Genomic DNA, 15011 nt, shown 5'->3' with positions numbered 1-15011 from the left:
CGCGGCGCCCCGTCGCACGGAGCGGCATTGCTCCAAATCCCGCTCCAGGCTGCAAACGATTATCCTCCACCACACCAGCAAAACTGCAAAACTCCGCGCGCGCGTGTGTCTGTGTCTGTACATTCATGCATGCACGATTTATGTATACATGTGCGTATGCACAACTTAGGGCTGCTTTTCTTCTTTTTGAATATGGGCAAGTGTTGATATGAAACATGAGGGAGTGTTTTGTACTCAAAGCATTTAACAAGTTTGGAGTTTTCATTTGTGAATTGGCCCGGAATGATGTCGCAGGGAAAGTGCCTTGTGGGGCTCTTTGGCATGTTTCAACAATGGAGAGTACCTATTTCAAGGCAGAAAGTATGATTTACTGGCCAGAGGTTGTACAAAAACAATCAGGGCAAAAGCCAAACCCGCAGATGCGGTGCAGCCTGACATGAACGGCTGCTTGGCAGAGCCCTAAATCCCCAGGGCAGGAGCCGGGCACGGAGCCCCTCGGCCGTGCTGCAGGCAAGGGCGCGGGGACGGGCACCGGGCACCGGGCACCGTCGGTGGGAACGGCCGCRGCGTGGGCCGCGAGCTGCTGGCCCCGAGCTGCTGGCTGGGACAGGGCAGTTGCGGTGACGCTTGTCCAGGGATTAGTCAGCGGCTGAAGGACACGCTGTGAAAACAAGCGGAGGCCGGGAGACGGTGCAGCTGGGCTGCTGGCTCGCGCAGAGGGGAGGAACAGCGCGAGGGAGGGCTCTCCGCCTTCGCTTCCCATTTCCTTGGGAGCTTGCAAGAGCTCTTCCTCTGCCGTTACAGGTCACGAATGCTGCAAGGGCTCAGGCTGCAGGCAGCCGCAGCACCCCAGCAGCGGGTGCAGGGGGCGGCAGGTCTTGCCCGGGGGCGACGGCAGCCCTGGGCTCCCCATGCCAAGGAGGGCTGAGAGCGGCCGGGGCCCACAGTGCGAGGCATGCCCCAGCGCCGCAGCACTGCCCCAGCACCGCCGCACAGCCTCGGCACAGAGCTGCTGGCACTGCCAACTGCCCGCAGGTCACCCCTTAGCCGAGACACAGCCAGGCCCCCGTCAAAGACGCCTGCCCAGGAACCCCGATGCAGACCAGGGCCTGCCGGGCCAGCTCCTCCCTTCCCCACCAGCAGCCAATTGCTCCGTAATTGCATTAGTTCGCATACTCTGCTTCAGGCTTTTTAGGGTTTCTCTGAGTGCAGGGGCAGGAGGGAATGTGATATCATCTCCTGTAGCCTCCTGTTTAATTGCTCAGGTAGCTCTGAAATGCACCTGAGCGCTTGCTCTGGCCCATGCCCCCGCAGGCAGGCAGGGAGGGAGCGGTGAGCGGAGCTGGTGGAGGAGGGTGCTGAGCCACGTCTCGCTGGATCTGGGCAGCGGCAGGTAGGATGCTTTGGTGGCCCCAGGGCTGGTGAGCAGGGGAGGAAGGTGCAAAGCCACCCCTGGCTGGGCCCCGCCGTCCCGGGTGTTGCAGAGTGACCTCCCGGGGTGGCTGCAGGCAGCAGCTCCCTGCGGGACCGTGATGTGCCCTGCGTCTGCTGTGCTCGGCTGGGCTGCCCCGTGAGTGCGGCTGCATCCTGCTCTGAATCCCTGCAGCGCCCCAAAGCAGCCCCGTGCACCCTGCAGCAGCGAGGCTTGGAGCAGGGGCATCAGAGACGGCGTCGGCCAGCAGCCAGCAGTGCTGCTGGGGCCCCCGAGCGCCTGGCAGCCCCGGGCCCCTGACCCCGGCGCTCTCCCTCCCTCTGCGCCCGGCCCTGCCCGAGCAGCTGTGCACGTGGCCTTTCCCCTGCCCCTCCGCCGGCACAGAGCCACCATTCACCCCCCCRCCGGGGTCCGCCTGAGGTCACCATTCCTGCATTTTTATTTTGACTTTTCTGCAAAATCGTCCCCCTCTGTCTCCCGCGAGGCTCCCAGACGTCACGTCAGGCAGCGCGGGGCGGCGTGCCGCGGGGAGGGAGCGCTGCGGCCGGTGGGGAGGGCGCCCTGCTGCGGAGCCAGCCTCGTGCCGGGCGCCCAGGATGCTGCTAACGGCTGGCGTGGGCGGCGAGCCCAGCCCCAAGGGCACTGGTCCTGCACCCGGGGACCTCAGCGTGGTCTCCGCTCCCTGCGGCGCTGTGCAGCCCTTCGGGGAAGCCCGTGCTCCAGCTGAGCTTGCGCCTGGCCGTCGCCTGCGCGGTGACCTCCCCGTGCCTCTGCACCCCCAGGCCCGCTCCGGCGAGGCAGCAGCTGTGTGGTCCTGGCCCCCACCATGCCGCCGGGTCCCTCTGGGAGCGACATTGTTCGTGGCTCGGTCCCGTGCCCGGGGCTCCGTGGCAGAACGATGCTGCTTGCCATGCCCAGCGGGTCTCCTGCTCTGCTTGCCGTGTCCCCAGCCCCGACGGGGAGCCTCCAGTGACAGCCGGGCCCCGGGTCACGTCAGGGCCGGCTTGATCCCGCAGCTGGGAAAACAACAGTGGGAAGGAGCCCCTGTGCTGCCCCCGGCTGTATTTTTAGATGCTGCTGGATCCGCGTTGTCAGACTTGCAGCAGCAGGTGACGGGGGCCGTGCCCGGGTGGGCAGCGCATGGGCGCGCACGGGAGCCGGCAGCAGCCACGGGCTCCCCGGCATCTCCGTGCTGCCGACCCATCGCAGGGGTTGGGATGAATCCCTCTGGAAAGCATGTCTCTGCTCGCCTGCGGGTCCTGCTCGGAGCCCTGCTCCGTTGCCGGCAGGGAATCCACAGGGAAGCCTCTGCCTGGCTGCAGCAGGACTGAGGGTCTCCTGTTCCGAGCTCCCCTGAAACCAGCCAGGTGCCTCCTGCTTTCTTTGCCCGTCTCCTTGGGTTTTCCCCGTGTATTTCCCCATTAAACAGCATGCTTGCCAGACCAGAGATTTGCTCTGCAAACATAAAAGTCGGATAAGCCGCCGGCTCGGCTCGGCACCTCCGGCAGGATCACAGAGCCCTGGCCCTGGGGAATTCCCAGGGCAGATGCGTCTCCGGGGAAACGCATTCCACCGATTCCCCTCTCTGAAGGCTGCTGTGTCTGGATGTCCTCGCTCGCAGCCAGCGGAGCGATAAACCCTGCTGCGCGGCCCTGCATCCGCAACGGGCATAGGAGCGAGCCCAGCGCCCAGGGAGGACGGCTGCCCAGCACGGGGCAGAGCTGCCCCACGGGGCCCCCGGAGAGCCCGTGCACGYGATGGCAGGATGGTCCGGGCAGGGTGGTTGCATCCCGAAGTGGAAAAGAGTCGTGGGCAGCCCGGGGAGCTGCTCCCGCGATGGCCATGCGCGCGGCCGGAGGGAACGGCTCTGGCCACCCGGCTCCGGCCCTTCCCCGGCAGCCCCGGGGCTGGCAGCGCAGCCTGGGCAGCGAAGCCCTTTTCCCCCTGCTCAGTCAGGGCAGAATTTCACAACTGGTTTATTGCTGCCATCCCCAGCGCGACGCGCCAGCGGGGCCAGCCCTTGCTATGGGGCGTTAGAAGTGTTTTCAGCTCTTCCTTGACGAACAAAGCTCTGTTCTGTCAGGACTTGTGCTGTGCAAAAGTTTTTCAGTTCAACTTTAAAATTTGCTCAAGCTCAGGTGGGAAACTTTCTGTTTATGCTTCCTCTGTACATTGCTCCCCATGAAATTTCATTTCTCCTCATAAAAGAGGTTCTGGTTCCTTAATGCTTGTCCTAAAGACCTTAAACATTACAAAACCGCCCCGCTTGGATGCAGCGTCACGGACGGGAGGCTTTGGAGCGGCCCGTTCGCACGGAGCAAGACCCGGCAGAGAGCTGACAGCAGGCAGCCGCCAGCTCGGGGGCCGCTGGTGCAGGGCTGTGCTGTAGCCACCTGCTCTGCTCTTGGCTCCCACTTTCCATGGGAAATGAGCCAGGTCCGTGGGCTCCTGCACTGCTGGGGCGTCTCAGCCCATCGCTGTGTCCAGCTGCCCGGGGGCTGTTTGCYGTGGCTCTGATGTGCACTGTTGGCACCAGACCTGCGGGATCCTCTCTGCTTTTTCTGGCAGCTGGTGCCCACAGCAGGCGCGAGCCCGGAGCAGGGCAGGGTGCGGGGCTGCCCTCKCCACCCGCAAGCGGGGCAGTGCTGGCCGTTACGTGCCTCCCCAGAGCACGTGGCGGCAGCAGTTCCGCTCTCCCGAGCAATCATCGCACGGGAATCCCAGTGCATCCCAGTCTTCGCAGCACCAACCCTCCGCGTGCCCAATGCCTCCAGCAATGACAGCTCCCTGCTCGCCCGCTCTCTCCAGGCCCCGCTGGGGCTGCAGCTCTTCTCCAGGCTCCACCAAAGTGCACGGTCACTTCAGGCTGCCGCGGTTGAGCAATAGCTCCATTTCACAAGTGCTTCATTCGGGATGTTGTCTTTGGCAATCAGGGCTTCCCAGGATCCAAAGGCGATATTTGCCTGCCTCAGCCACTGTGGATTTCCTGTGCCCGGTCCCGCTCYGCTTCCAGAAAGGGAAATGAAAGTGACTTGAACTGTTTCTTCTTCCTTCCCCTGCGAGTGCTGAGCCGGGGGTCAGCAGGGCTCTGGGGAAAGCGCAGAGCAGCCTCCGAAGCCCGCACGGAGATGTCCTGCCTGCCCGGCTCGCCCCGGGACCGCGGCGCTGGGGCTGCAGCGGCAGAGGTGCTTCCCCTTTCCTCCGCCTCGCTGCGCCCGGGCCATGCACAGCTCTCGGTATTCCCGAGCCCAAGCGCTGCGACACGGCGGGACCCCCGGACCTCTTACACCTGGGGCCACGGGGTCTCCCCCGGGCACGGCTGCTCGGGGGCAAGGAGAGGAGGATGCTCCTTGATTTCAGTCTCCCTAACGCCCCGTCGTGGTCTCCCAGCCCGGGTCGAGTGCCTCTTCACCAGCCCTTGCTCGGTGTCAGGTGAATCTGGGGTTTGCTCTCCCGAGGTGAAGGAACAGAACTCGTTTTCTTTAGCCCGGGCTGTGCTGCTGCTGCTGCTGCTTGGTGCCTGTGACTGGTGATGGCTGGGGGCAGGAGCCGGGAGATCCCCRGCGGGGCAGGAGGGCTTGGAGGCAGCTCCGGTGCAGCCTGTGCCCAAGGAAAGCAGCCGGGGCAGAGCACAGAGCGAGCAAACAAGCCCCTCGAGCTCGGCTGGCAGAATCGAACCGGTGCCAGCAGCACRTCTGCTCCTGCTGCCCGGGAAAACTGGTCACATCTGACCTAGGGCTAAAAGCTGAGCAGTTGCCTCCTGCTTTTCACTAGCCCATCGGGGTCCCCGAGGAGAGGAGCCGGCGGTGCTGCCGGGCGCAGGTGAGCCGCCGGAGCAGGGCTGGGGCTGAGCAGGAAGCACTTTCGCTTGCTCGCCGGCCGGCTGGGGGCTGGGACGCGGGGCCGTCCCGTGCAGGAAGGCACAGCGGCTCTGCGTGCCGTCCTCGCTCTCGGTTCCCTTTTCCGCGGTGCTATAAAGGTGGAGGGCGAGCGGGCAGCGCCGCAGCTCGTGCAGGGTGGCCGACCTCGCGGGGCGGCGAGGATGGGAGTGCGGAGCCCGGCGCTGGCTTGCATGGTGCTGGCCGTGTGCCTGGCGCTGGCCGGGGCTGTGCACCCCGGCTTCGAGGTCAGGATCACTCAGGCGGGCTTGGACTACGGTAGGTTTGGCCCCAATTTCCCCTCTCTTGCAGGTGGGCAGAGYGGGGTGCACGGCAGGGCTGGCGGGGTGGAGGGTCTCGCTGCGGCCGCACGCCTGCAGGCAGCGCCGGCGTGCCCAGGTGCCGAGCTGCCGGGGGAGGCAGCGCCCGAGATGGATGGGCCCCGCGTCGCTGTTATTGAGGCAGGCAGAGCCCTGGCTCCACTGGAGCGGAGTTATGGATTGAAATACGCTGTGCAAGAAATAGCTCATTTACCCCAGCGGCTCCTCCGGCCGCGCTGGAGAGCAGGACGTGACTCCCCTGCCTCGCCGGAGCAGGGATGCAGCACCTGGCTGTGCCGCGCTGCTCCCGGGGACCGGGCTCCCTCCAGCTTTCCTGTGCTGCTGGGAAGCGGGAGCAGCACGGAGCTTGGGGCCCTCCTGCGTGTTGGAGGGAGATGGGAGTCAGGGCCGGGTCCCCTCCGGAAAGAGCACGGCAGTGATGTTTTCCCCATGTCCCTTGCAGCTCGTCAGTATGGGGTCGCTGTCCTGGAGAAGAAGCTCAGTCAGCTGAGGCTGCCGGACATCTCGGGGGACTTCCGAGTGCGGCACGTAGGAAAAGTGCACTACAAGATCTCCAGGTGAGCCTGGCCAGCCCGCCGAGCAGTGGCCCCCCCCCCCGGCCTGCACAAGGCACAGGAGGCTTGGGAAGGGGCAGGGGTGCCTCTGGAGCAGCGAGCATGGTCCTCTCCCCGCCGCACCCCAGAGATGTCATCCGCGTCCTCGGAGTGGGCTGGGACGCTCCTGCTTCTGACCCTCCCCGCCCGGTGCAGGGGAAAGGGGAACTAGAGTTACAGCAATTTGGGTGCAAGCGGTTTTTGTGCAACTGAGCTCAAAGCGGTGAGTTTGGCACAGTGACGTGCCACAGAAATGCAAAGTGAAGTGATGCCTTCAGAAACACGGTCCCTGCAGTCCCTGAAACAGCAGCTCATTTGCACTTCAAGCCCAGGCCAGCGGGAGCCAAGAGGTGCCGCAGGGAGCCGTGGGGTGGACGGCTCCGGGGCTCCTCGAGCCCGGCTCCCTCAGCAGCAAGGCTTGCAAGGGGTCGAGGCACCACCTTTCAAGCGCTTTTCCTTTTATTTCTTTATTTTTAGCTTGAACCTTCGCAGTTTCCACTTGCCAAACTCGCAGATTTCCCCAATCCCCAACGTGGGCCTGCAAGTCTCCATCTCCAGCGCCTTTGCCAAGGTGGACGGGAACTGGCGGGTGAAGGTGCATTTCATGTAGGTGCCCCGTGGCTCTCCCTGAGAGCATCTTCCAGTCGTCTACGTGCTTCRCTCTGCATTTCCCACTCTGGGTCTGGACTGTTTTCTTCTCCTCCTGAAGTTTGGTCTTTCTGAGTTTAGAAGTCTTCATCTTCTCTGGATGCTCTCTACAAGGGGAAGCCTGAGCTAGACCCATCTTGAAGCTCTGGCTGGTTTGGGGTCCAACCACCAGGACTCACCAGTGAAAAATGCCCCCTTTCTTGTTCTCCCTGCAGTAGGGACCACGGTTCGTTTGACCTGAAGGTTGAGAATCTCTCTATCAGAATCRGCCTGAAGCTGGGCAGCGATGCCTCTGGGAAGCCCACTGCTGACACCTCTGACTGCAGCRCTCACATCTCCGACGTTCGTATACACTTTTCGGGSAAGYTWGGGTATGTAACTTCACTGTTAAAGYCTAGAAATCCTGTGTGTTAGTTCAGCTGGTATGGGAATGTGACAGGCAGCGTGGCACGGCTTTCAGGCCCTGGTGCAAGGAATAGGATGCTGGCACCTGCTATCCCTTGCAGGTTGTCCCTTCGGCCCCCTCAGACCTACTTGCCCCTTGCACACCATTATCCAGCTGCCTCTGGACTCTTGCAATACAATTTCCATCCAGAGATGCAATTGAAAGAACTTAAATCTGGTCCAGATTTGCTCTACTGTGGTTGCACGTTTAAGGGAGAAGTTTTCAGGCAGTCAGTACATTTGTATGCATGTTGTTTATAAGCAGGTCTGTTTGCAAATGTAAACCCTAAAGCAAAGCTAGACTCCAAATTGGCATGGGGATAACATTCTCCACTGTCTCGTATCTCTAGTGACGCTCTTTCTCTGGCAAATACTTCTGCAGCATTGCCTGAGCTGGAGGGAGAATGACTGTATCTCTCGGTGCTTTTCTCCGCAGCTGGCTCTACAACCTCTTCCACAGCGCTATCGAGTCCAGGTTCAGGAGGATCTTGGAGAGCAAGGTATGGTAGGCCGGGAGGGCTGAGCTCCAGGCTTCCTGCTGATCTCCAGTCCTCACTTGTGACTGTGGTCTGAGCTCCTCCTGTCACGCATGCAGGTTTTGCTAGAGCCAGAGCATGCTGGCACGCTGCCGGTTTGGTGAAAACCGTGAGCAATGAGTGCTTGCGAGCTGCAGTCCCCTTGGCATTGTGTGGCTCAGGCTGAATTCTAAACCTGCAACATTTGCCAGTGCCTAAGATAATTGGTTCCTAATTAACAAAGACTTTTCTTTCCATGTGGTCAGTTAATTAGATCTGGTGCCTCAGCCAAACTCATTGTAACAGAGGAAACCTGATTAGAGCTGTCCTTTCAATGGCCTGCACTCAYACAGGCATTTGGGAGCAATGGGGTAGAAATTCTCATCTCTGGATTTCAGACACTTGCCATCTTGTTTTAATGGGGTGCATCAGGGAAACCYTGGTACCTACAGCCCTGTACAAAAGCCTACATGCAGGAAACCTGCAATAAGACATGAAAACAAGCTGTTAGCAATAATTACTACAAGGCTAACTGGCAGGAGTTACAACCTCTCTGGATGTGAACCTTGTTCAGGAAGGAGGCAATTGGAGAACAGGCAAATCCCACTTCTGCAGCAGATCCGAGTCCTCATCCAGGCGCATTTGGCTACTTCGGATGCCATCTAGTGGCTTTTTATGGGCCACCTGGGAGCTGTGGGAGCAGATGGGTTGGCAGTAGGAGTTAAGCCGGGGCCAAGCAGACCAGGCCTTTTTTGCTCTTTTACCTCCTGGAAGGAAGGCAGTTGCGGGAATCTGGAGAGGCTCTCGCATCCTCAGCTCCTCCGGCAGTGCAGCAAAGCCCCCTCTTGCCAAACGCAAGTTTCTCAAGTACCTTTTCCAATGCATGAGGGGCCCGTGCAGGGCGAGGGCAGGGCGAGGGCAGGGTGCACTGGGATGGACCGGGCAGGTGCCGCAGCAGGACTCCCTGGGCACCGCTCCATCCYGCGGGGCGGCTCCCGGCCCCGGCAGCCCGGCGTGCTGCATGAGCCTTGGAAAGTGTCTGCTGCCGCCAAAGGCACGAGGGACCTGGTCACTGTAAACAGCGTTTCTGCTGCTCCCCTTCCAGCCTGCCTGTGCTTGTCCCACCGCAGCAAGGAAGCTGGTGGGTGTCCCGGCCTGCCRGGCGCAGGGCTGCAGCTCTCTCGCGCAAAGGAGGGATCAGGTCTCCCGGCCTCCCGCTAGCACTGCCCAACATGCTCCGCTGCACGATGCTGTTGTGGCCAAGCAGCTGAGAACGCCTCCCCGCCAGACCGGGGCTGCCCGGGACGTTTGCCACCTCCGGTACGGAGCCCTTTGGYGGTTTGTCCCTCCCGGGAAGCAATGGGGGCATTTCCAGCACAGATGGATGAACGTCGGTTGGGGGACAGTGAGCAGCAGTGACCCTCTGTCAATGAGGATGTGCCCGAGGCTCTGCCTCCTCTTCCTCCCTGGCTCTGCGTGGCCAGCTGGCTGCTTTGCTGGCAGCATCATCGCTGCTCCTCCGGCGCTCTGCATCTCGCCATCGGCTGCTGCAGGCTGGATGCCCGATCAGACAGATGATGGTGTGATCCAGCGTGGCAGTTCCCGTGCCCTTATGGGAACAGGACTGGAAGAGACCTTTAGCAGATTATCTCATTTGTCCGCAGGACTGTTTCCTAGGCCAGTGTTTAGCCCGCGCTCCAAGCTCCCAGTAATGCTGAGGCTTCACCTGCAGATGGGGGATGGCAGCGGCAGAGGGACGTGCTCTTCTGTCCTGGCAGCACCAAGCTGTATGAACTCGCATTGCTTATTTGTCCTCCCGCCCCTGCAGGGACAGATTAACTCTTTCCATTGCTCTGCTTAAGCCGAACTGTTGGCTGCTCAGCACAATTCACTCCAGTATAGACCCCAGGGAAAATCTTAAGGGCCCAAGTGAGATCCCTTCAAAGAGCCTTGATACAGCTAAACTGTGCGTGGAGAGCTTGTCATGAGCAGATGTTTGCAGGTACAAACCCTGCATGTATTTTGGACACTTAATTAATTTGCTGTCTGATGCACAGACGCAAATGTCACTGTGTGCTCTTCTATTTAATCAGGCTTTTGCAAAGAATAAAAACAGCACTAGGCAGCAATGCAGAGACTGTCTGAGGCTTTTACCCTCAGGATGTGACTCGGTCACCCCAAACAGAGCTGCAGGTGCTAAACTTTGCTGCCTTTTTCTCCCAGGTCTGCGAAAACGTGGTCAGCTCTGTCCACAGCGAGTTGCAGCCTTACCTCCAGACCCTGCCAGGTACCGCGTGGGGCTGCCCAGGGGTTTCTGAGCGGCTCTTCCTCGCGTTTCCCTGCCTGTGAGGACAGCGTTCGACCCTCCGCCCCCTCCCCGTCTCCCTTTATTTCCCCACCCGTGTTGAAAGCCGCTGAACRCTATCGGCGGAGGTTTGTCACCGTGCACCCAGCTGTCACCGTGCACAGGCGGCGCACGCAGCCGGAGCTGTGCCCTGGGGCTGGTTCTTAGCAAGGGGACCCGGGCTGCTTTGCAGGTGCAGGAGTCTTTGCAGTGCAGAGAAGCAGAGTGCGGAGGGAAACGTGGGGTTTTTTTGCTTCTAAAGAGACTYGGAGAGAAAATGCCCATGCATAGAGCCAGTACCGTGCGGTTGCACTGGGAAGTCCGGGTGCCGGCACCGCCTGGGTGGCAGGCAACGTCCTCCCGGCTTTCCCCTCCGCCTCCGTCTCGCTCACGGCTCTGCCTCATGTTTCACAGTCACAGCCAAGATAGATGCAGTGGCTGGGATCGATTACTCCTTGGTGGCACCCCCGGCTGCTACCGCCCAATCCCTGGACGCGGGCCTGAAGGTGAGAGGCTGCCGGGAGAGCTCGGTCCGGCTGATGCCGTCGCAGGAGGCGGTGGGAGACAGACGGGGTTTGGCAAATGCCGCTTCCCAGCCCGGGTGAGCGGGTGATTCCCACCGCGCTCTGCCCGCTGGCATCACCCTTCCTTCCCTCCCTCGCTTCCTCCCTTTCCAGGGTGAGTTCTTCTCCGTGGCGCACCGCTCCGCYGTGCCCTTCCCTCCTCCGCCGCTCGCCTTCCCGCCGGACCATGCCCGCATGGTTTACTTCGGGGCCTCCAGCTACTTCTTCAACACGGCCGGCCTGACCTACCACGCCGCGGGGGCCCTGGTCCTCGAGCTCACCGACTCCATGGTGAGGGGCGCGCAGGGCCGGGTGCAACCCGCTGGCGGGCAGCCGGAGGTCTCGGGGCTTTCCGCTCCGCCGGAGGCTGAACGGGGGGCGCATCCGGGCGCGGGGCAGAGCCGGTGCCGAAGGGCCGATCTCRCCCCGGCTCCCTGGCGGGATCGTCCTCGCGGAGCCGCCCCCGGCGGTGACCTCCTCCCTCCCGCAGATCCCCAAGGGCCTCAGCTTCCACCTGAACACCTCCGCCTTCTCGGCCTTCGTCCCCCAGGTGAGCGGCACAGCGGGAGCCGGCGGGATGGTTTATCCGGGAGCGCGGCCCTGCGCGTGCCCAGCTGCCGGCACGGGGAGCAGCGCGGCCGCAGCTGGCCGTCGGGGCCCGCGGTGGGTTTTGCTCCCGGACCGCCGCAGCGTTCTCCCGYGGATGTGCCGCTCTTCCGACCGCCCTCCCGCTCTGCTCCTTTCCAGCTGGAGAAGATGTACCCCGACATGCTGATGAAGCTCAGGCTTTCCACCCCTTCTGCCCCTTTCCTGAGCATCRACCCCGCGGGGCTCTCGCTCCGGCCGGTTGTGGATATCCAAGCTTACGCCATCCTTCCCAGCTCCAGCCTGGCTCCTCTCTTCCTCCTCAACTTGGTGAGTCGGGGCACGGCTTGCCGTGCCGGCTGTCTGCCGCCCCGGCGGGGAGCAACTCGTGCAGCCGCAGCCCTGGGCGCTTGTGAGCTCCCTACCGCATCCCAGCGGGGCGAAGCTGGGAACGTCCGAGCTATGGAGCATCCTTCGGTGGCGTTTGGCAATCCCGTACCACCTCTGCTAGGAGAGGCGGTGAATTCCTTCCAAAACCAGCCTGTTTTGCTGCTTTTCTTGGTACATTGGGTGCATTCCCGAAAGAAAAATACCTGGGCTCGCAAATTCAGGTTTTGACGCTGGGTGCAAACGTGCCCGTGGACAGGCAGCAGCCTCGCTGCGTTTCCGCGGTCCGAGCCGTCCCCCCCGGGCTCCTGCTGGGCTGGGGGGGGGGGTTGGGGGAGCTGCTGGAACTCTGCGCTCTCTCCCCAGACAGCCAACGTGTCCGCCAGCATCGACGTGAAGTCCAGCCGCATCGTTGGGAACCTGACGGTTGGCAGGTGAGGGGGAGAGGGRCAGAGCTCGCCCCCTGCCTCCGGCGGAGCCGCCGGGGTGCCCAGCCTGGGTGCAGCGGCTGGGGTGGTGGCTCTGCTCCGGGCTCCAGGATGGAGCGGGATGGGGAGACCCTGGGAACAGGGAGCTGCTGCGGCGGCGCTGAGCTGGGCCCGCAGGGAGCGGAGGCCGTGCGGGAACGCCTGCCCTGCGGAGGTCTCAGCGTGCTCTCCTGTACCTCTGCAGGCTGAGGCTGTCTCTGAAGCATTCGGACGTCGGCCCTTTCCAGGTGAGCTGCCCTCCGGAGAGCCCGTGCCCGGGTGGTGCACTCGGAGGGCTGGCGAGCTGCTTCCCCCCCAGCCAGTATCCGCTGGTGCAGGCGAGAGGTGCAGGGACGGTGCCCTGAGCCCTGGGGCCGCGCTGCCGGGCTGGGCTTGYGCTAGCGTGTGTCTGCCTGGAGCCCACCTGCCTCCCACCTGCGATGCTCTGGCCCTTCCCGCGGTCTTGGTGGCTCCGTCCCCTCTGGTCCAGGTGGTTCGTGAGCTGCAGCTCCACAACTCTGTCCCAGCTTTCCCTCGCCGCGGGACTGGGGTGCGCTGACTGTGCGGCCACCTCCTACCGCTGTCTGCGGGATGCCTCCGTCTTCTCCATGCTGCTCTGCCACCAGCACGGCCCTGACATGAGGCTGGTCTCTAGTGAAGCAGATGCTCATTCCCCATTCCTGGTCCCCTTTTCTTCTCCTAACTATCCACCAGTGTATGGTCACCTGCCCTCCCGCAGGCTAAAGCTCTTTCCTTCCCTTCTCTCYGTGTCCCCAGGTGCGAACGCTGCAGTCAATAATGAACATACTTGCCTCCAGTATCCTGCTGCCACGTCTTAATGGTAAGGACCTGCTGGGGGAATGGGGGATGCTGGAATAAGCACAGACTTGGTTGCTCCATCACAGCAGGCCCAGCTCGCTAATTAAAACTGCGTGGCCAGGCCTGATTCGTGGGTAAAACCGGCAGCGAGTGGTGGGGACGGCAGTGCAAGCGTAGGGGTGTTGGGGGTGGCGGAGTTGGACCGCACAGTGCTGGAGCCTCCCTTCACATGGTGACATGCATCCAAAAGGGAACAGGACAGAAACAAGTGCAACATGCATCCAAATGCTTTCCTGAGTTCTATGGGTGCCAGCCCCGAGGAGAGCCCTTGGGGGGGGGGGGTTCCTCTGCTGCCCTGGGATGAGGCAGGGAGGACGAAGGGTCGGGGTGGTAGGAGGCAGCTGCTGCTTTGCCCAGCCCCATGTGCACCCTTCCCGTCCCCATACCACCCTGTGCATCATCTTGTTCCAGCGCGATTAGGCCAGGGCTTCCCTCTCCCACTGCCGGACAGGATACAGCTCTCCAACGTCATCGTGCAGTCGCACCAGGTGAGCCAGCACCCGGCTGTGGCCCTTCACTGGGTGCTGGGGAGGTGGTGGGGGCCCAGCACCACGGGAGGCCAGGCTGAAACGCCACCAGTGTCCCCTTGCCAAGGTGGTGGCTGCTCTGCACCACGTCCCAGCGGTGCGCTGTGCCCTCCTGCAGCTTTTAAACTTGGGGCCTGAGTTTCCCATGGTGCTTTTTATAGCACACAGAGGTTTATATGGTGTTACCCCCTCCTGTGGTGCAACTGCACGCTGCCAGGACTCGTCTGCATGTGGTGGGGCCACAGCCATGCTGAAGCCCAGGGATGCAGCAACCCAGGGGTGGGAGGGAAGCCGGTGTTTTGGGAGGCTGTGGGGAACATCTGCTGGAGCAGCTGCGAAAAGATGCTGAATATTTATTGCTGGGTGCGGCTGTGAAACATCTTTGGAGCTAAAATTAGCCAGAAGGGGCTGCAGAAGCCAGTTAGCTCGCATCCCGGGAGCAGCCCGGCTCCTGGGCACTGGGCTGCACCGCAGGGCTGCGGGCTCTGCCGGCCCCACTGCCGCCCTCTCTCCCTCTCCCAGAACTTCCTGCTGCTCGGAGCAGACGTCCATTACGAGCGCAGAGGATGAAGGCGAGGGGGAGCTGGGGCACCAAAGTGAGCGCTGCCCTCCCGTCCCCACCTCACCCCTGTCTCCAGCTGCCGTCACGGGTCTGGGCCCGGCTCCGGCCTCTCCATCCCCTCCCTCACCACATGCCAAAGCCAAAAAAAAGTGGCTCTGCTGATGCCTTGCTCGTCAGACAGCTCGACTGGCCCCCGAGCAGCATGTGCTGGGGTTTAGAAACACCGGCAACGCCATGGTGGGGGAAAGCGGGAGGCTCTGCCGGGGTGGGCCAGCTCCTCTGCCATCCCTCGGGATCACCGGGCATCAATGACAGGAACGGGTCCTTCCCTGGCCCCCTCCTGTCTCGGCCCGGGGAGGCCGCGTGGGCGGTGAAATGCTGCTGGTGGCAAATAAAGCAAGCAGATGCGCAGGAACGTGGCTACTGTTGTTATTTTTAAGCRTATTTCACGCTTACACCGCACTTTATGCACATCTCAGCGATTTGCTCAGTCAAATTTACCAGCGCCCCTGGTGAAGGCTGCGTTGTCTTCTGAACCGTTCCCCTGAAAATTTCATGGTGAAGTTGCAAGCGTTAACCGACAGCGGTGTTACAAAAATCTCCTCACAGCGCTTTTCTTGAAGGGAGAGGCGCTCTTGGGAGTCCTTTGGGGGGTGTTTTTATCCCTGCTGTTGTAGGAAAACGGGTGTCTAATTCAGGCCGTTTCGTCTTCCGGCGCTGCCCGGGGGAGGGACGCGCCGCGGAACGGCAGCGCCGCGGAACGGCAGCGCGGGGGCGGCGGGCGGGGGGGAACCGCTTTCCCGCGCGCGGCGGCCCCACGCGATTGGCTGCGGGGCGCCGGCGGGT

At 62.3% G+C, this 15011-nt stretch overlaps 1 protein-coding gene across 1 annotated transcript; it reads left to right on the top strand.

Annotated features, from left to right (window-relative positions):
• Positions 1-5411: 5411 nt before the first annotated feature.
• Positions 5412-14580, top strand: BPI (bactericidal permeability increasing protein). The gene is made up of 15 exons (XM_026057781.1): positions 5412-5589; positions 6094-6208; positions 6722-6850; positions 7108-7263; positions 7773-7836; positions 10075-10138; positions 10610-10701; positions 10873-11049; positions 11249-11308; positions 11506-11673; positions 12097-12164; positions 12403-12445; positions 12975-13038; positions 13488-13564; positions 14126-14580. The coding sequence occupies exons 1-15, from the start codon at positions 5475-5477 to the stop codon at positions 14171-14173; spliced, it is 1440 nt and encodes a 479-aa protein (XP_025913566.1). The 5' UTR covers positions 5412-5474; the 3' UTR covers positions 14174-14580.
• Positions 14581-15011: the final 431 nt, after the last annotated feature.

The sequence above is a fragment of the Apteryx rowi genome, unplaced genomic scaffold, assembly GCF_003343035.1.
Source record: "Apteryx rowi isolate R43461 unplaced genomic scaffold, aptRow1 scaffold_0, whole genome shotgun sequence".
In the NCBI taxonomy this organism is placed as follows: Eukaryota; Metazoa; Chordata; class Aves; order Apterygiformes; family Apterygidae; genus Apteryx; species Apteryx rowi.
This window is presented reverse-complemented; position numbering and strand designations above follow the sequence as displayed.